This window comes from Carlito syrichta, unplaced genomic scaffold (genome assembly GCF_000164805.1).
Source record: "Carlito syrichta isolate Samal-C Ts95f unplaced genomic scaffold, Tarsius_syrichta-2.0.1 Scaffold304400, whole genome shotgun sequence".
NCBI classification, from domain to species: domain Eukaryota; kingdom Metazoa; phylum Chordata; class Mammalia; order Primates; family Tarsiidae; genus Carlito; species Carlito syrichta.
In genome coordinates this window covers 69,238-91,641 of record NW_007248496.1, presented here as the reverse complement: position 1 = coordinate 91,641, position 22,404 = coordinate 69,238, and the positions used below count along the sequence as shown (strand labels likewise).

General features: G+C 37.4%; 1 protein-coding gene across 2 annotated transcripts in view; it reads right to left on the bottom strand.

Moving 5' to 3' along the window:
• The window catches only part of DCP1B (decapping mRNA 1B), a 59,101-nt gene that overhangs the window by 20,618 nt on the left and 16,079 nt on the right, over positions 1 to 22,404 (bottom strand). For both annotated transcript variants that reach the window (XM_008059848.2, XM_008059849.2), the window contains one exon: positions 486 to 552. In XM_008059848.2, the coding sequence (XP_008058039.1) occupies positions 486 to 552 (67 nt within the window). The remainder of the gene's footprint in view (positions 1 to 485; positions 553 to 22,404) is intronic.

The following is a 22,404-nucleotide window of genomic DNA, read 5'->3' as shown; positions in this document are numbered from 1 at the left end:
TCTGAGACATGAGAGGAAATTCTGAGCTCCTACAAACACTGTATATGCACAGTCAAAGGAAAGCATCAGAAGGAGGAAGGAAATGAAAGATTTCAGAGACCCTGGAACAGACTTTTAGGATGGCTCTGAATGCTCTTTTTACTGACAGACTTATTGATACCTTTTCAAAGCAAAAAATCCCCAATTTATAAATAAGGAAAATATTAAAGAAAATTGCCATCTGGAACAACTCAAATATATTTTACATAGGCAGAAAGAAATGATTTGAGACATTCTAATGATAAATCCTACCTAGTGAAAATGTAGAAAGTTGTTTCTTAAGTCTATTTTTCATTTATTAAGTAATACTAAATGTTTTCCTAACAACTGTGAAAAGGACTGTGGTAAGATAAATATTCTGTTAAAATGATAGTGTAGTTACCTACACTTAGAAATACAAGCAAAAGCACCGAGTTCTGAAAAATATTTAGCCTTTTAGCACTTACTTTTTCATAAGCTCTGCAATTCTTTGGCATTCTTCCTTATCATAAAACCAAATTCCATAAATGGACACTACAAAAAACACATCAAAGAAATTATGAACATCTTCAAAACCACAAAATAGAAAAACATTCCATTTCCATCTTAAAGAAAAATACATAATAGTTTATGTATTGAATTAATTTATTCAATACTTACTGAATGAATAAAAGCCAATCATTTGGAAAAGTTTAAAAATCTAGCATCAGAATTTTTAAGCCCACAAAGAAATCTGTGGTGGTTTTGTGTACAGACAGACACACACACACATAGCTATACACACATCCAATAAAGTGTGTTGTCCTTTAAAATATATTGAACACAATAGGAATTAGGTAAATTCTTCTTAGACAAATGAATACAAATTGAAAGTGAAATCAGAATTTCAAAATTTCCTGGTTTTGAGATATCATTGTTTCTATAATCCATTTGCACACTTCGTAAACACATTTCATCTTTATTTTTTCATATTCAGGTCGGGCACGGTGGCTCAAGTCTGTAATCCCAGCACTTTGGGAGGCCGAGGTGAGGGGATTGCCTGAGCCCAGGGGTTCGCGACCAGCCTGGGCAACTTGGTGAGACCTCGTCTCTACAATATATCAAAAAATTAGCTGGGCATGGTAGCATATGCCTGTAGTCCCGGCTACTTAGAAGGCTGAGGTGGGAGGATTGCCTGAGCCCAACAGGTCAACGCTGGGGTGGCTATGAGCGGCCACTGCACCCCAGCCTGGGTGACAGAGTGAGACTCTGACTAAAAATAAATAAATAAGTAAATGTTCAGAAACGTGATTCCCAAATTGTGCCTAGAAACTGCTCTCTCTTCTCCTTCTCCCAATAGTATAGTAACTGAAAAACTGGCTTTGTAAGCTGTAAGTTAGGGATAGGCCCCTGGAAAAAAATAAAATTTAATAATAAATCTCTGACAGCAAATAATAAATGTCTGTACAGAAAAGTCACAATTGTTGAAAGATTAGATATGACTATGATTTAATCATTTAGTAATGAAAGAAAATGTGGTATAATATAGCTGCTATTGATTCATTTAGTAATTTTTAAATAAGACACGTATACCTTAGTATGTGCCAATCTATATCATTTTTATAGCACAGGTTGAAACAGTTCCAAAACACATTTATAAGTATCCAGTTGAGGATCTGGTGGCATTAATCATGTAAATAATATACTAACTACATATACATTAAAAAAACATTCACTGAAAATAGCAGCAATATTATGATAGAGCAATGAAAACCAACATTTTTTTTTTTTTGAGTCTGGTCTCACTCTATCACCTAGACTGGAGGACAGTGGCACAATCACAGCTCACCATGGCCTCAAACTCCAGGGCTCAAGCGATCCTCCGTCCTCAGCTTTCCAAGTAGCTGGGCCTATAGGTGTACACCACCATGCCTGGCTAATTTTAAAATTTTTGGAGAGATGAGGTCTCTTTATGTTGCCCAGGCTGGTCTAGAACTCCTGGGCTCAAGCAATACTCCAGCCTCAGCCAACCAAAGTGCTGGGATTACAGGTATGAGCCACTATGCCCAGGTAAAATATGTTTTTAAAACAAACAAAAAAATTTAAATTTAAACTTTTAGAACACTTAATTTTATTAATATTATATTCTAATTACACCTTCTTATCCCCCTTACCTGGTCAATGCCCAGACATGGATTTTCTGTTTTTCATCAGTAATGACTGAGATATCAAAAGGTATAAGAAATGGTTTTTTAGCATTATTATTATTATTATTATCATTTTTTGAGTTGGAGTCTCACTCTGTCACCTAGACTGGAGTGCAGTAGCACACTCCCGGCCACCGCAGCCTCAACCTGCTGGGCTCTGGCGATCCTTCCCCCTCAGACTTTCAAGTAGCTGGAACTACAGGTGTGCGCTATCACACCCAGCTAATTTTTTGATTTATTGTAGAGACGAGGTCTCGCTAAGTTGCCCAGGCGGGTCTCGAACCCGCGGGCTCAGGCAATTCACTCACCTCAGCCTCCCAAAGCGCGGGATTACAGCCTGGGCCACCGAGCCCGGTTTAGCATTATTATTATTATTATTTTGAGTTGGAGTCTCCCTCTGTCACCCAGACTGGAGTGCAGTGGTCACTCCCGGCCACCGCAGCCTTGACCTGCTGGGCTCCGGTGATCCTTCCGCTTCAGCCTTCCAAGTACAGGCGCGCGCTACCATACCCGGCTAATTTTTTTTGATTTATTGTAGAGATAAGGTCTCGCCAAGTTGCCCAGGCGGGTCTCGAACCTGCGGGCTCAGGCAATTCACTCACCTCAGCCTCCCAAAGTGCTGGGATTACAGGCTGAGCCACCGAGCCCGGCCAGCATTATTTTTAAAAAAGACAAGATGGAGTACAGTGGCACAATCATAGCTCACTGCAGCTTCAACTCCTAGACCCAAGTGATCCTCCCGCCTCAGTCTCCCAAGTAGCTGGAGTATAGGCACATACTGCCATGCCTTGCTAATTTTTGTATTTGTATTTTTTTGTAGAGATGAGGTCTTGCTATGTTGGCCAGGCTGGTCTCAAATGATACTTCTGGCTCCTCCCAAAGCACTGGAATTGCAGGCATGAGCCACTGCACCTAGCTTTTAGTAGATACCTTGAAGTAGATACCTTGAAGAAGAACCTGATAAATCTGAATTACCAACTTGCCAAAAGGTAGCAAACTAGGAGTCTGGTCTACTTTTTTTTTTGGTTACAGTGGAAACTTTCTTCCTCTGGAGACTGAGTTTTCTAAAACTATCAAAGGAAAAACGTGATAGAAAGGGAAGAAAACACAGTGGAACTCAAACCCGAGGCCCAATGGCAGAGGAAAAAAATGGCCATTAGTGTCTCATCAGTAGAATCTATTAATAGAGATATTTTGAGTGTCTTTTTTTGTTTTTGAGACAGGGTCTCACTCTGTCACCCAGGTGCAGTGGCATGATCCTGACTCACCACAACCTTGACCTCCTGGGCATAAGAGATCCTTTCACCTCAGTCTCCCCAGTAGCTGAGTCTACAGGTGTGCGCTACCACATCCAGTTAATTTTTTGATTTTGTGTAGAGACAAGGTCTCGTTATGCAGTCCAGGCTGGTCTCAAACTTCTGGACTCAAGTGACTCTCCTGCCTCGGCCTCCCAAATTGCTGGGATTACAGGCATGAACCACCACACCAGCCTTGGGTATCTTTTTTTTTTTTAAACTGTTGATACAAATTGAGGAACAGTTTGACATTGTCGTTACTATGAGATACTGAAATGAAGATTTAGTGAGGGAAAATGCTACAAAAATATCTTTCAAATGTCAAAGCAGAACGAAGGAAAGACTGGGTTGGTAGTAATTATTTAAAACATTGTGGAGACTTCTTTAGGACCAAACCTTTTATCTCTTTAAAGCAAGATGTTTTTAAAATTAAAATGGGATCATTTTGAAATGCCTCTTTTCATCCTGGTTAATACTTAGTTTGAACATATGATTTAAATAGCCAAGGGGAAAAGAAAAACAGATTTATCAACAGTTCTGGCTACTGAAAGGTGGCACCAAGATAAAATGTAGAACTGAGACTAACTTTTTTCTCTCCCTAAAATAGTTTTGCAAGTTGAGCTGCATTCCACTTAGAAAGGAGCTGTGAATTCCATTAAAGTACACATTCCAGCTGAAGTTTTCTGCCTCTTAGGCCCAAGGTCTACCAACCCTTGGACAAACCTATCATTCTTCCACACAAGAGGGTCTATCAAAGCAGCCTGTGGTGATATATAAAAACCAGAGATCATCATGCCTTAGGGAGGCGATGAGCTGACAGGCTGACAGAAACCATGAACTTCACATTTCAATCCAAGTTTTCCTGTAAAGCCACTGGTGGGAGGCCCATCCCTACACAGGCAGCGAGCAGAGAAGACAGAAAAAGACAAGGTTGAAAAGAACCAAGAAAGAAGGTGTGGGTTGTTTTTTTTTTTTTAATTCTAAAACTTAAAGTACTGGAACCTACATTTGCAGCAATGCTATATGGTCATGTAAGCTTTTGTGGCACTAAACTAACTGCGGGAATGCCTTCTGAGTCTTAAAAAAACTACAAGGAGAGAAGATCATGAGCAGGATAATTATTTAATTTTCAAAATCAACCAATCAGTATATATCTGGAAATTGACAATGCTCCGAGCCTTTGTTCAACCTTCTACACCTGCATACCAGCCACTTCCTAGTCACCTGTCTGCTGAAACGGAGGTCAAGTTTAAGGGTACTTTGGTGCGTGAAGCTCAACTCAATTGTTTCTACATCTCTCCTGGAGGTAAGAAACCCTAAAGCGGAATGAGGAATAGAAAAAAATGTGCTGAAATTTACTCTAACACTGTAATGATACCTAGAATGTGACTCCTTCAATCTAAGGGGTCATCTCTTCGTGTTTAATCAGGACTTTCAACAGCAAAGTTGTACAGTTTTGCCTAAAACTGCACTGTCCTATCATGCTATTCTTTGGAAATTCTCAATTGAGGAAAATAAAGTGGTATTTGGGGCAACAGACAATGCAATATCACCTTTACATAATAAAACACCAATCGTCAACTTTCCTTTTAATTTTGTGAGATTTAATTTAATTTAATTCTGTGAGAAAAGTCAAGGAGATCAAAATTTTCCTATTAGATTTCATGTCTGAATTAGATACACAAAGACAAATTAGAGAGCAAGCTGATTATATTCAACAATGGTCTTTTCTTCTTTTTAAACATTTCTTCAGCAGAAAAACTGAAAGCCGATCAAATACTAAAGGCTAGTTAAGGGGTCATTAGAGGCAATATCAAATGTCATTTAAATGCACATTTTCACTTGGAGCCCTCTGATTCTTACTAGCATGGTGCACTGGTTCATTTTGGATGTCTCCTGGGGACTTATCCCATCCTGTTTATGTTCCTAATAAACATTTCTATTCAATCTCTATTTTAAGATATTTATCATCTATTCTATATTTTAGAAAATACCTTTCAGCTCCAAATAATTAATGGCAATTTGTAATTGTTTAAAGATTTGTGTTCATAAAATTAGACATATACCCATACAGTAAGTATAATATAAACACATAATTATATAACTTGAAAATTTTTTAATAGGTAGGACATCTGTTTTGGCAATGCTCTTTTTTCTTTCTTTTTTACATAATTTCACTAAGCCCTCTCAAAAGGACAGGGAAACGTGTTTTTCTTAGCCAGTATTCATCAAGGAAATCAGTTAAGTTCCTCTTTTAAATAATAAGCTCAATGAAAGAATGAAGAATATCTAATCATATTTGGTATAAGCAGTTATTTTTGAGACTTCATTCTCATAGAGTATCTTGATGTGTTGCACAGTATATCTGGTTAAGCTTTAGTAAGTTTGACCATATTGATGATGACTAGTTACTAACATCTGGTACTAAGCATGCACACACAGCTACTACCCCTCTGAAAGATCACAAGATACTTTAAAAAACGAACCACGAAATTTTAGAGCTGGAGGCCAGCTAAGAAGGCTATGGCTCAATAATCTATTCCACTAACAAGCAATCTGTGGTCTAACGAGGCTAAATGAGTTAGGCAAAGTCATTTTTCTTGGTTCAATCTGTTTTCTCTAAAAGATGCCCTTCCCCCAGCCTTACAAACGAAATAAAGTATTCAAAAATGTTTTTATGTATTTGATTGATTTCCTGGCTTGGATACAAAAGGCTGGAATTAGTCTTTTTTAAACCAAGGTTCATGTAAACACTCAAAAAGAAAAAAAGGAAGGAAGGGAGAGAGGAAGGGAGGGAGGGAGGAAGGAGTGAAGGAAGGAGGGAAAGGAGAGGGGGAAAACGAGAGAGAAAAGAAAGAGGCAGTGAATAAAGCTTTCTGGTAGTGGCGGTGTTTTTGCAAGCGCTTAACTAGAGCAGCAGTCACGCTGCCCGTGTGTTGGCATCCGCAGATGGGAAACAAAGGCGACGAGTGGCCGGTTCCAGCTGATTCTGTACTTCTTCCCCATTTGGAATGTTTTCACTAAAAAATGCTTTCCTTTGGCACATTCTCTAATGCCTTTAAAGTAATGTTCTTTCATTAACTCATGCCTTAGCCTTACTGACCAAACACGGACACAATCGTGTAAAACAAAATCTTCACTGGCCGCTGAGAGTCTACATAGCACTGTTATCTCTGGCCCCTGTCTGGTTCTTTTCATATGACATGGTTTTACTGCCCCTCACAAATCAGTGATCCCATGACCTGGGAACAGTGGAAGGAACACAGTAGAGGAGAAGCAGTTTCTATTTTATGGGTGACTAATACGCATGAACATTTTGGGGGAAACAGTAGAAAAAGCCCTCCCCTTTATGGATAAATTGGCTCTATTAGAAAGTTAATGCCACTGAAAACAAACAAAAATCTCTTACTTAAAGCAACACACACATTTGGATCAAATATACTCTCTAACTATAAATAAGAATTTATTACCTTCAAGGCAAAAGGTGGATTTAAGTTTTCATTTATCACTGATACACGTTTCAAAAGAACTTCCTAATCTCCAGAGGTCACTATCCTCCCTCCAACTCACTCTCAGGTTCGCCAAAGGTCAGATGGAATCTTCTTCACTATATACTAATTTCCGAATTTTATTCATTCATTTAATCTAAGGGAGTTGACAGAGTAAATAAACTTTTACCAAAATTACAGAAAAAGCCACAGTTAGTAATAAACAGAAACAGAAACAACTTATTCTGCTTTGTTGGCAGAGTACATTGAAATTTATACTTATTATTTAAATGTATATTTTCATTTGTTCATAATCCTGCTGAAAATTTCAAACTCTCCTAGGCCACAAATATCAAGCAGGGATTCCCTAACACATCTTTCCCCTTCTCTGAGCTTCTACTCATCCTTGAAGACCCAGGCTTTCTCATTCCTCAAGGGATAAACAGTTCCAACTTCTTTGCTAACATAGTTTTTCATATATTCCTGTAGTTTTAAAAAAAAGTATTAAATTGAGTATTTACATATCTGTTCCTTCCATTAGACTATTAACTCCTGGAAGGTAGGACTTTGTTAATACACCTAGCATAGCCAACTAGCATATGCGAGACATTCAACAAATAACTGCTAAATTGAACGGAAACCTAAGGCTTCAAGCTCTTATAACATCAATAATCATTGTAATTGCAAATATCAATAATTATCACTAATCTGGCTTAATTAACACATTGTGGACAGAAAGTGCTAGAATCCTTTATCAATTTATCACACCTTCTACTAGAGATTACAGCATAGTCTCTCCACATTGTCCCTTTTATTCTCTTCTAACTTCACTAAGTTTGTTTTGCTTCAAATATTTTATCTTCTTGGGCCTAACTGATGTTGATGGGATTCTGTCATTAGGATATGAGCTCCTAGAGACTGTATATTTCTACTGATTCAACACTGTGTAGGCACTAATGTACTCATTTTATGTGTATTTATTATCATAGTTCTGTCATATACCATTCTTCCTGACTGACTACTTGTCAGGCACTGGCAACTAAGAGTTCAAAGAATGCGATAAATCTGCAATATCACATGCATTTCTCTTCATTACAGGAAAACACAGGATGGAGTACACAACTAATACTACTTTGGTTTACAAGAAAAACTAAGATATTCATATTCCAGCCTGATAATGGTAGTCTCAAGCTTACATATACAAGTACCTAAAGGACCTTAAAAACAAAAGATTTATATGCAATGTCAATTATTCCAGCAGCACAATGAAAATCGATTATCCTAAGTGAATCTCAATGTCAGGAAATATGTCCAGTCTTATGTAATTGTAGTTTTTGAGAGAGATATGTTTAAGCTAAACATAAAACAGAGCATTTCTACAGGCCAAAATGTATTCCAATGAAGAAAAGACTTCCTCATATTTGAATCAGATGATTTAGTCAAGTGTTTAACAATGATAGGAATAGCTTTGCTGAAAATAGCCTAACTATAAAACACATGATCACTGAAATATTTCTAAGATTTTACATAGCAGTAGCCAGAGAAGCCTATTACTACTTCCTGATGAAAGAAAAGTGAGTCAGAGTTTCTGTACTTTTTCATTTTTACCTTAATCCATGAATATGGATATAGGAGAGAGCACTGTTCCAAAAGCCCTTTATGCTGTAAACATAAACATAAGTCATGTTTTGGTTCTACTATGAAATAAGAGCCCTAAGGTTGTACAGAAGATAATTTTAACACCAGTTTTGGCCAAAATTGTTTTCTTTCTACAAAACCCGTAAGAACATGGAATAATTATAATGTTTCCTTCTTTGGGTTAAGGAGTACATTACGATGACTCCAGAACTTGACTTTTTGAAACAATTTGCTAAGTGGTTTTTGGACAAAAGTCAGCAATATAAAAAAACAAAATCTAGCTGGGCTCGGTGGCTCAGCCTGTAATCCCGCGCCTTTGGGAGGCTGAGGTGAGTGGATTGCCTGAGCCCGTGGGTTCGAGACCCGCCTGGGCAGCGAGACCTCATCTCTACAATAAATGAAAAAATCAGCTGGGCGTGGTAGCGCGCCCCTGTAATTCCGGCTACTTGGAAGGCTGAGGCGGAAGGATCGCCGGAGCCCAGCAGGTCGAGATTACAGTAGCCGGAAGTGTGCTGCTGTACTCCAGTCTGGGCGACAGAGTGAGACTCCAACTCAAAAAACAAACAAACAAACAAAAAAACCAGAATCTAAAAGAATACACATGACCATTCAATGAGACCAGAATGACCACTTACTATACACAAAGCACTGTGTTACAATGGGAAACTAAGGGATGGTTCACTCACTGAGCATTTAAGAAAACGTTTTGCGATCCAGTTTTCCCCGCCAAGATTTAGACTTCTACCCTCCCAAACTGGGCTCTCTTAAACACAAAACATAAAATACGCTACATCTCCAAGCCACAGATGCAGTGTATGACTCCGAATAGCATTTTCTATGTAGATGATTTCTTGGTAAAGCTGAGAATCTTAAAAGTCTTTATAGCTCAGGATAAAATAAGTGACTTCACTTTAATTTCACTCTCACATAGTAGCTGTATATCACCATATGACTTTGCCACATGGGTTTTTCCTCATCTAAGCATGCCAGGTGGTTAAGTTAAAAAAGTTTAGTGATGTATATACATTTTCCCATTAAATTCACATGGAAGTTCTATATATGTGTCCTCTAATCATTTATGATGGAAGTGCAGAAGTTGTGTAAACTGGAGAGAAGTATCACTTGCCTGTACAGTGTATCTGCTTATGTGTGTGTTTTAAGGAGCTATCGGGTCTCACAACTCAACACATGGAAGAACAAAAATATAAAATCCAGAGATACCACAAGGCTCAAGAGTGAAATTCTGCTTTACTTGAGGTTTTTCAGAGTCTTCGCTAATTGACAGAATGCCAGTTCTTTAGATAAACAGTCTCCTTTAGAGTTGAGTTCCTTCCTTTCAGCATGAGTGGAGCACCGACAAAGGGAGAACAAAAATGTCATTCTGGATTAAAGGTCAAAGTGATAAGTTTCATCACTCAAGTCACAGTAGATGTGTGACCCTTAATCACATATTAAAACACATTAGCTCTCTAAGCAGTGGTGCATAATAAATAGATCTATTTTTCAGTTAGAATGGTAAAGGAGACTTATGGACACAAAGTAAGATTCAGTGACCACATTATAATTTTTTACATCTTGGTGGCTTTTCTTTCTCATTAAGAAGCACAGACTTCCAGCAGGTTGGGCTGTGGTGGCCGTGAGCGTGCCACTGTGCTCTAGCCCGGGATTCAAAATTTAAAAAGCAGCACAGACTTAAAGGGTCCTTGAAAGCTGTACAACCAACAACTCCTATCACATACAGTAAAACAGTCTCAAGATTGTCTATTCTGATAGAATATGAAATGTCAAATTCCTTGTCTCCCATTCCATACTGCTTACTATTTGAATGAGTTTGAGGATATTATATGGCTAGTCAGATCCTGTAAAGAAAAGTATTCTATTATTATTATTCCTGCAAATAGTAAGTTTCTGCTTGGCAAGAATGCCAAGTATTTTTAGCTATATAATTACTTTTCAGATGTTTCCTGACCCTAGAGGGCTTCAGGGGTTCAATCAAATCCCTAAAATTGAATGCAAAACGGTGTGTTCATATACAAATAAACATCTGGGGAGGAGAAGTGCACAGCATCAAGCCTCTAGAACAATGTCTGGCACATAGTAGGCAAATAAAAATATTTGTGGAAGGGAGGACAGGAGGGAAGGAGGAGAGAGAAAGGAAGGTAGGAAGGAAGAAGTGAAGAAAAAAAGGGAAGAAAAAAAGTCATTAGATTTTTAAAGGGATTTGTGCCCCAAAGAAGATTAAGAACTACTACTATCAGAGGCTATCAATATACCAGTAAATATGTTAGAATGGAAAAATAAACTCTCTATTATCTGTGGGCAGATAATGTGGCTTTCATTTTCTTAGTAATAAATTTACACAAGGTTCACTTTTAACCTTCCAAATTACTTTTGTAATAATTGCCTGAACTGATTGCAAGGTTAAGAAAAGAGGTGATAAAGTCTCAGGGTCTTAGCATTTGTTACATTGGAACAGTTTTTATTCTTCCGTGTAGCCTGAAGTCTAGGAGAAGGCTTAGAAAGCAAAGATTTATTAGCATCCTCAGCCATGGAAAGAGTGAATACACAGTTCAGCTTTGGTGACTGCTTTGCAGTCATTCAAGAGGTGGTATTTTCAATCTACCATAACTGGTGGGGAATAGGGAATTCTGGACAGCTGGGAAACTTTGTCATTCCTTCTCAATCACTCCAAGCAGAATATCTTCAAAGCTCTGTCTTAAGCATACTGATGTTCCAGAATGGTAGACAAAAAAAACTTCAGACATATAGACATATATAACAATTCTAGAATATAAATCATTTGGGAATTATGTTAAGTATATTGTATATGTCTCTATTTTATCCAGATCTATTTTGTGTCTGTTTGACACTACAGAAGACAGATATAATGTATAAGATATGGTCTATGCTCATAGGGGCCTGTAATTTATTACTCCTGCCATCTCAATAGCCTAGATAATCAGCAAACAATTAATTAATGGTAATACAGTGGCAGAGCAATGTTTCACAAAATGCATTTTAAGTATAGTGAGCAAGGTTGCTTCAAAATTATGGTCCACCATTTTCCTGCAGATTTGACTTTCTTGCTTGCCTTATTTATTATATCATGGGTATATACAGGTACACTTTAACTGAAGCGTGGAAGAAACTTAAGTTTACACTTCGTAAGATGTTCAATAATAGCCACCGAGAAAATATCTACAACTATATATATATTTTTTTATTTTATTTTTTATTTTTTTTTGAGTTGGAGTCTCACTCTGTCGCCCAGAGAGGCCACTGCAGCCTCGACCTGCTGGGCTCCGGCGATCCTTCTGCCTCAGCCTTCCAAGTCGCTGGAACTACAGGTGTGTGCTACCACGCCCAGCTAATTTTTGATTTATTGTAGAGATGAGGTCTCGCCAACTTGCCCTGGTGGGTCTCGAGCCCGTGGGCTCAGACAATCCACTCACCTCAGCCTCCCAAAGCGAGGGATTACAGGCTGAGCCACCGAGCCCGGCTTACAACTATATTTTAAAACTTTCTTAATTGTTTACCACACATTTTAAACTTTACTAATTGTTTACTACACATTTTGTTCTAGGGAAAAGATTGCAGATCAGACACTAAGGCTTCTCTCTGTTAGAAAGTTGACTTTTTAAAAAATTGACTCTCGAGAAGTGGTGAGTTAATTCCTTCTACTCAGGAAAAATATTAAGATGGATAGTTTCCATACTTTCAGCAAAAAGAAACCTTTCTTATCTGATCATGGGGAGAAAGCAGATGTTCCAAGCCAGATAAAGGGCATAGCCTTTCTAAAGGATCTGAAAATTCAACTATTTTTCTTACCTCATATTACCTAAAATTTTCAGTTGAGGTCAAGTTACATGAAAGGTTTTTGGTATCATGTTGGTTTAAAGTACTGAAGGTATGTTTTAGAACAAGGACTGCTTTGGTCCAGGTTGAAAAAGCCAAGATGCAAATTGAGAAGAGTTACTATAATATTCTGGTCAACTTGGAAGAAGAGATCAGGGTTAGCTGAAACAGTGGTTAAAAGAGGTCAATATAAACAAGAAAGGCAACAAATTATACTTAAATATTCACTTCTCTAACATGTTATTTTGTAAGGTTCAATTATTTTTGCTTTCTTTTTTTATTTGAGTTGGAGTCTCACTCTGTCGTCCAGATTGGAGTGCAGTTGCATGCTCCTGGCCACTGCAGCCTCGACCTTCTGGTCTCTGGGGATCCTTCCACCTCGGCCTTCCACACAGCAGAACTACAGGCACATGCTACCATACCCAGCTAGTTTTTGATTTACTGTAGAGGCGAGGTCACACCAAGTTACCCAGGTGGGTCTCGAACCCGCGGCCTCAGGCAATCCACTCGCCTCAGCCTCCCAAAGTGCTGGGATTACAGGAAGAGGCACCGAGCCCAGTCTATCTTTGCTTTCTTACATTGAGAACTATATACAATAAAATGCATAGATCTTTAAAGTGTTCTGTTCAGTGAGTTTTGACAATACACTGTCTTGTAACCATTACCCAAAATAAGACATAAAACATTTCTATCACCCTTTTCCAGTAAACAACCACACCTTGATTTCCACCACCAACCCTAGCAGAGACAACTTTTCCTGACTTCTGTCACTGTAGATTAGTTTTGCCTTAGACTTTACATAAATGGGATCACATAGTATATACTCTTTTACAGATGGTTTCTTTTGCTCAGCATGTTTTTGAAATTTATCTGTGTTGTTGAACATATCAGTAGATCATTTCTTTTTATTGTTGAGTAGTAGTCTATTATATGGATATCCCAACAGTTGTTTATTCACTTAGCTATTGATGGGTATCTTGGGGTTTTTTTTGGTTTTGTTTACTATTTTGAATAAAACTGCTATAAGCATTTATATAAAAGTCTTTGTGCAGACATATATTTTCATGTCTCCTAAGTAAATATCTGTAAGTGGAACTTGCTGAATCATATGATAATTATATGTTTATAAGAAATTGCCAAATAGTTCTGCAAGGTGGTTGTAACATATTACTCTCTCACCAGCAACGCATGAGAGTTTAATTTGCATCCTCATTAACACTTGGTCATGTGAGTTTTTTTAATTTTAGCCATTCTAAGGAGTATGTGGTATTTTCATTCTGGCTTTAATTTGCATATCCAGTCAATGTCTGAAAAGCATATGGAGAAATGCTCAACACAATCGGTTATGGGAAAATGCAAATTAAGACCACAACGTGATATCACTTCAGAACTCCCAAAATAGCTAAAATTTAAGGATCAACAACATCAAGTGTTGACAAGGATATGGAGCAACTGTAACTCTTAGACATTATAGAAAAGAGTATAAATAGGCATATAAAGCTGTTCAGCAGTATCTGCTAATGCTGAACAAACCCCTGTACCATGACCCAACAATTCTGCTCCGGGTAAGAACCCAAGACAACTAAGCACATATATCCACCTAAAAAATGTGAATCAGAATGTTCATAGCAACTTTATTCAGAGTAGCTCAAGTCTGGAAAGAACTCAAATATCCATCAATAGGAGAATAATTAGTAGATTGTAATATACAAATGAAATAGAATACTATACAGCAATAAAAAGCATTAAACTATTGTATACACAAAAACTTGGAAGTCTCTGATAAATAATGTCTTTTCAGATGTCTACTGGCTATTTGTAAATCTTCTTTTTTATTTTATTTTTTGAGTCTCACTCAGTTGCCCAGACTGGAGTGCAAGGGCACGCTCCTGGCCACTGCACCCTCCACCTGCTGGGCTCCAGCGATCCTTCTGCCTCAGCCTTCCAAGTAGCTGGAACTACAGGCACGTGCTACCACACCCGGCTAGTTTTTGATTTATTGTAGAGATGAGGTCTCGCCAAGTAGCCCAGGTGGGTCTCGAACAATCCACTTGCCTCAGCCTCCCAAAGTGCTGGGATGACAGGCTGAGCCACCGAGCCCGGCCTTCTTTTTTTTAAGGTCTCTTTAATTGACTTGTTTGTCTTCCTGTCATTAACTTCTAAGTGTTATTTATATATCCCAACATAGGTACTATGTCAGATATGTATGTATTCTCAATATTTTTTCCCAGTCTGTGGTTTGCCTTTTCGTTTTCCTAAAGGTATTTTAAGATAAGCATAAGTTTTTGATTTCATGAAGTTTTTACTTTTGGAGAGGTACAATTTGTCATCTTTTCCTTTATAGAAAATGCTAACAAACTTCCATTTAAACCTAGTGTTTTGTAATACTACCTGTTTTTAACTGTTTTAATAAAAAGATACATAATTGATTGTTTCTATCAAAATGAAAAAAGATTTCTTATTCCACTTGCAGATAAAATATCTATAAACTTTACTGTTTACACTATATGGCCATAGTTTAACACGATCATAGGAAACCAGAGACATGACCTGTTTTCATAGATCATAATTAAAATACCAAGTTTGGAATACTGAATAAACGTCTTACATATCAAATCACAATAGTGCAACAGGAGTAAAACAAACTGAGGTCTGCATCACTAGACAATTTTTTATGACCCTAAATAAAGTTCTATAAAGAACATTTATATTATTACATACATATGTTATATATATGTATATACATACATGCATTATATATCATCTCATAAAATAGCATTTTTCTCCCACTGGGCTGAGATGACAAAAAAAATTAACATTTTCCCACATTATATATCTCTTCCTAGAACAATTTCCCATGAAGAAGATATATAGCATTCTCACAACTCACAGTTATTTCTGCGAACATTTAGGTAAATGTTACTACTATCTGTATGAAATTAACCTTGAGAAGCAAAGTAGTTCCTATTTAAGTTTCTAAAATTATTTATTGTTTTTACAAAAAAACTACAGTGTTTATGGTCTGTTTAATATCTGTTGACTAATGACCCAAAAAGAAAAAGCCTAAAAAAAAAAGTTGTGAAAGCTTGGGTTAAGTTTTATTAGTTGCCTTGAATAAAGAAATCCAATAAAAATAACTTTAAAAATCCAATAAAAACAACTCAAATATTTAATTATGCACACAACGCAAAGAATTAACTGCTATGAAGGGGGTAGCAAGACACCTTGCCCTGAAGGTATCTGCACTTTATAAAGATACTAAGACAAATATTACATATAAGGTAAAATATAAGTACAAACAGTGCCTGTTGTTTATTTCTACTCAGCATTTAGCCTGTGATTTTGAACAGATATATTTCTATGTCTGTCTTTTCTGCTAGGATGGTCAACTCTAAGAGGAAGGGATGTGTCTATTAATGACAGAACTTCCAAAACTCAGCAGAGAAGCAGTATCGATTGGCCAGTCCTCAATAAACACTTATGAAGGTTAACATGAAAGGCGTACAACATAAAAGATGTGTTGGAGTGAGACATCACAGTTAGATAGGAGGATCACAAAAACATCCGGTGAGGTAGTTTTCAGTTTGAAATATAAGTAGAATTTATGTAGAGATTGGTAAGAATAAGGGAGAGAATTCAAGGAGAAAAAAAGAAACATTTAAAACATGGAGGTAAGAGTATTCTGGAAAAGTGTAACATAGCTGTGGTTAGTTAAGAGCATTAGGTAAGTGTACAAAAGTAGCAGTAGACTTGGCCAGAAAGGTACACTGTGATCTGACAACAATAAGCTTTAAATATTAGGTGAAAATTTTTACTAGACAGGCACTTAAAATTTTGAGGACCCGCGCCTTGGGAGGCTGAGGTAAGTGGATTGCCTGAGCCCGTGGGTTCAAGACCCACCTGGGCAACTTTGTGAGACCTCATCTCTACAATAAATCCAAAAATTAGCCGTGTGTGGTAGCGCGCGCCTGTAGTTCCAGCTACTTGGAAGGTTGAGGCGGAAGGATTGCCGGAGCCCAGCAGGTCAAGGCTGTGGTGGCTGGGAGCATGCCACTGCACTCCGGTCTAGGCGACAGAGTGAGACTCCAACTCAAAAAAAAAAATTTTTTTTTTTGAGAAGGAAAATGACTTGATTAAGCTTGTGCTTTAGGAAGACAAATCTAGCTGTGCTTTTTAATGGAAGGGACAAGCCAGATGTATTATAAAGCTAACAGCATATCCTTTCAATGAATTGCTGGATTCAATTTGCTGGGGCTTTTCCCCTTTTATTGTTCACCATTTTGGTCATCCTAAAGTGGCATTGTTAAGTACATTCACAATGCTGTATAATCATTGCCACCATCCATCTCCAGAACTCTGTCATTACCTCAAACTAAAATTCTGTACCCATTAAGCAATAACTCCCCCATCATCCCCTCCATAAAGACCCTGGTAACCACTATTCTACTTTCTGTCTCTATGAATTTGACTATTCTAGGTAACTCACAGAAGCGGCATCATACAATATTTGTCCCTTTGTGTCTGGCTTATTTCAATCAGCATGTCTTAAAAGTTTATTTATTATGCAGCATGTATCATATTTTTATTCCTTTTTGAACATCCCATTATATGTATATATCATAGTTTGTCTACCCATTTATTTGCTGATAGATTTTTTTTTTTTTTTGAGTTGGAGTCTCACTGTGTCACCCAGGTTGGAGTGCAGTGGCACACTCATGTCCACCCCAGCATCGATCTGCTGGGCTCCAGTGATCCTTCTGCCTCAGTCTTCCAAGTAACCGGAACTACAGCCGTGCACTACTATGCGCGGCTAATTTTTTTTTCGTTTTGATTTATTGTAGAGACAAGGTCTCGTCAAGTTGCCTGGGCTAGTCTCGAAACTGTGGGCTCAGGCAATCCACTTGCCTTGGCCTCCCAAAGTGCTGGGATTACAGGCTGAGCCACTGAGCCTGACCAACATTTTTTTTCCCCCTAGCATTTGGCTATGGTGATAACACTGCTATAGCATTATTTTGCTAGTATTTTGTTGAGGATTTTTGTATCTATATTCACAAAGGATATTGGTGTATACTTTTTATTTTCTTATGTCTTTGTCTTGTTTTGCCAGGGTAACGCTGCCTTCATAAAACGAGTTGGGAAAAATTCCCCCCTCTTCTACTTTCTGAAAGAGAATGTGTTGAATTGGTATTGTTCCTTCCTTGAATATTTGGCAGAATTCACCAGTGAAAATATCTAAACTTAAGGTTTTTGTTGTTAGATTTTTAACTATAAATTCAATGTACTTAATATATATGGTACCCTTTAGATTATACGACTTCTTCTAGAGTGAATTTTGATGATTTGTGTATTCAAAGACTTACTCCATGTCGTCTACATTGTCAAATTTATGGGCACAGAATAGCTCATACTATTCCCTTTTTATCCTTTTTAATGTCTAGATAACCCCTCTTTCATTCCTGATATTACTAATTTGTGTCCTCTCCCCGCCTCCCCATCTCTCCCCGCCTCCCCATCGATTTATCAGTTTAATCGATCCTTTTCAAAGAGTCAGCTTTGCTTTCCATTATTTTCTCTATTGTTTTCCTGTTTTCTATTTTCTTGAACTCTGCTTTTATTTTCACTTCCTTCTTTTTGCTTGCTTTGGTGCTTAATTTGCTCTTCTCTATTTTCTTAAGGAGGAGGTTTGAATTACTGATTTAAGACCTTTCCTCTTTTCTTTTCTTTTTTTTTTTTTTTTGAGTTAGAGTCTCACTCTGTCGCCCAGACTGGAGTGCAGTGGCCGCTCCCGGCCACTGCAGTCTCGGCCTGCTGGGTTCCAGCAATCCTTGCGCCTCAGCCTTCCGAGTAGCCGGAATTACAGGCGCGCGCTACCACGCCCGGTTGATTTTTTGATTTATTGTAGAGATGAGGTCTCGGTACTCAGGTGGGTCTCGAACCCATGGACTCGGGCAATTCACTCACCTCAGCCTCCCAAAGGCGCGGGATTACAGGCTGAGCCACCGAGCCCGGCTCTCTTTTCTAATATAAGTATTTTATGCTACACATTTTCCTCTAAGTCCAACTTCAGATGCATCTGACATACACATAAATTTTATTTTGACTTTTATTCGTCAAAAAAGTTCAAATATTTTCTAATTTTCTTTCTTCTTTGACACATGGGTTATTTGCAAGGTTTGTTGTTAACTTTCAAATATTTGGGGATACTCCAAATCTCTTTTACTGATTTTTAATTCAATTCCTTCATGGTCCAAAATCATATTTTATATGATTTCAATTCTTTGAAATATTTTAGGGTTTGGTTTATGACCCATGATAAAGTTTATCTTGGGGAATGTTTCATGTGCACTTGAGAAGAATGAGTATTCTGCTGTTGTAGATGGAATGTCGCCTAAATGTCAACTGTGTCATGTTAGTTGCTAGTGTTGTTCAGGTCTATATCCCTACAGTTTTCTCTCTTCTTACTTTGATTATAGAAAGTGGAGTACTGATGGCATATTATGTAGCCATAAAGAAGGACAAAATTATGAATTTCACAGTAACTTGGATGAACTTAGAGGCTATAATACTGAGTGATCTATCACAGAAACAAAGAAGCGAGTATCACATGTTCTCACTCATAAGCAGACCTTGAACAACTATCTTAATACTATAAGAAAGGGATTGGCAGTAGTGGGAAACTGCCAGGGGAGGGTGGGTGTGGGATTGGCATTAGTGGGAAACTGATGGGGGGGAGCCACACCTCATCAACAAGGGTACTTGCATAATGAACATTTGTATACCTAACCCTGAATTGTACCCTACATCTTTAAATTTTTTTTTTTAAGAAAAGAAAGTGAAGTACTGAAATCTTTAAGTATAATTGCTTATTTTTTAAAAACTTCTTTCAGGCCTGTCACCTTTTGCTTGATACATTTTGAAGCTAGGTAGTTAAGGGCATACACATTAATGATTGTTAAACCTTTTGGATAAACTGAACTTTGTATCATTATGCAATGTCCCTCTTTATCCCTGGTAATTTGCTTTGTTGTGATATCTACTTTGATACTAATTTAGCCACTCCACTTTTCTCTTCATTAGTATTTACATGGTATATCTTTCTCTAGCTGTTTACCGTTGAACTATTTATATCATTACATTTAAAATGGGTTTCTTGTAGAAAGCACATAGTTGGGTAATGCTTCCTAAATCCAGTCTGACAATCTGCTATTTCTTCATCCTGCAGTTCCAACTTTCCCTTTGATACTGTTTTTCTTCATACTGAAAAACTTTTAGCATTTATTCTAGAGCAGATCTTCTGGCAAATGATTTATTTTCCTTTATCTGAGAATGTCTTTATTTCACCTTCATTCCTGAGGGATATTTTTGCTGGAGACAAAATTGTAGGTTGATAGTTCTTTCATTTTATTATTATTTTTTTTGAGTTAGAGTCTCACTCTGTCGCCCAGACTGGAGTGCGGTGGCATGCTCCTGGCCATCGCAGCCTCAACCTGCTAGGCTCCGGTGATCCTTCCTCCTCAGTCTTCAAGTAGCTGGAAACTACAGACGCCCGCTACCACGCCTGGCTAATTTTTTGATTTATTGTAGAGATGAGGTCTCGCCAAGTTGCCCCAGGTGGGTCTCGAACCCGCAGGCTCAGGCAATCCACTCACCTCAGCCTCCCAAAGTGCGGGATTACAGGCTGAGCCACCAAACCTGGCTAATAGTTCTTTTATTTCAGCATGTTAAAATGTTGCTCCATTGTCTTCCATCCTCCATAGTTTCTGATGAGAAATCTATCATTCCGAACACAGTTCCTCTATGTAGTATATTATTTTTCTCTGCTTTCGAGTTTAAAAAAATCTTTGTTTCAGCAATTTCATTATGACACTTATAGGCATGGTTTTTTTAGGGGGGCTATATCTTGTCTGAGATTCACTGGATTTCTGGAATCTATACACTTGTTTCCTTCATTGGATTTGGAGTTTTCACCCATTATTTTTTCAAATATTTTTTCTATATCAATCTCTTTCTCTTATTAGAGTTCAATAACAAATTTAGCTCTTTTGATATTGACCCCATGGGTTTCTGAGGCCCTATCCATTTTTAAACAAATATTTTTGCTATATATTCTTCAAGTTAAAAAGTTTCTACTGTTCTATGAGTTCACTAACTCTTCTTTCTTCTATCATTTACATTTTGCTATTAAGGTTATCCAATGAACAGTGTATTACACAGTTCCAAAGTTTCCATTTGGTTATTTTTTATACCTATTTCTATGCTGAGGATTTCTATTTTTCCATTCATTTCAAAAAGTATTCAGGTTTATCTCACAGAGTATGAGACCAACTGTCTTAGTGCCACTGTCTTATAATTTCAACTGCTAGGTCGTCTTGGAGTAGTCATCTGTTGATTGGCTTTTCCCTTGAGAGTCGAGCCTTTTTCCTGGTTCTTTGTATGATTAGCAATTTGGGGTTGTATCCTGGGCATTTTGATTATGTTGTGAGACTCATGGGCCTGTTAAAAGACTCTTGAGAGTGCTGATTTTGTTTGCATGAAAAGGCAATCAATTCAATTAGGTTTAGATAAGAAGCTCTGTCTTACCATCTGTGAGTTCCATGTCACTTCCATTTTCAAAGCTGTTTATGTCTACCTCCTACATATACCATTTACTCTAGAATTTGGAATAGTGGTTTATATTGTAGGTTAGTTCTCAAAGCTGCTGCTATGTTTCTTTAGCTCTGTTACATGTATAAGCCTAGGACTTGTGCCAGTTCCTATACAGAATTAAGAGATCTCCTTATCCAGCTGTCATCCTCTAGAAACAGGGGACCCCAACCCCAGGTCACGGACCAGTACTGAAAGAAACTCCTAGCTTTACATATGATTTGTTAATGCAAATGGGCACTAGAAGTTCTCTGCCTTGCTGCTAAGGAAGTTATGCTCTTGGAGTCTATACGATTTTACTCTTGAATAAATTTTCCTACAGAAATAATGCTATATATGCTAGTGCTGTATTTCATATGTACATCAATATAACACTAGTGTGCTATTCTTAGATGTACACCACGCTAAAAAAGCTTTTGTGAGTTGACTGAGATACCTAGTCACCAACTAAAATATGTTTTTATGGGATAATATAATTTAATATCCAATTATAGTTTTAATTTTGATCAAAACAATATATATACATAATTTTAAGTCAAATAATACTATGAGGTTTATTATGACAAATAGCAGACCTCTCCTCTAGCCATTCCATTCTTGATTACTATACTCTAAAAGCAATCATAATTACATCTATGACAGCTATTTCTACTATTTATTTGTCACCCAACTTTTCTTCTGGTATTTAAATCTCTTTTCCCATATATCACGTATACACTACTTCTTGAATCTAAAATTGTTTGAAGAGGATTCAGTTCTCTTACAATAACACAAATACACACTAACACGTATTCCATCACCTTTTCAATATACCACCATTTCATTGTGTTTATAATTAAATTATGTATTTTGATCTTTAGAGCCACATAGTGTACTATGATTATATTTTCTTTCTTGTACAATATTTTGTTTCCAAGGAATTAAGAAAGGCCTTCTTTTGTTTGTCCTCCTCTTAGTTTTCAGTATTCCTTATATCGTACCAGACTCTCTTAAACAGTGACTGTAAATGTCCGAATAGATTCCAACTATCAGTTTTAATTTTTTCTTGGATACTCTTCCTGAAGCTCTTCATCCTTTGGCTTTAATTTCAACAGACTTTTTTTTAGTTGCATAGATCCCCTCCAGTTGCCCAGGGGTGATTATGAGACTGGACTGTTCTTAACCATTGCTCTCCTTATTTCCATCATTTAAAAAAATAATTATTTTATTTTTAAAATGTGGAGTACAAATGAGGGTTAGGTACATACGTGGTCATCATACAGGTAAAATGTGGGTACTTTT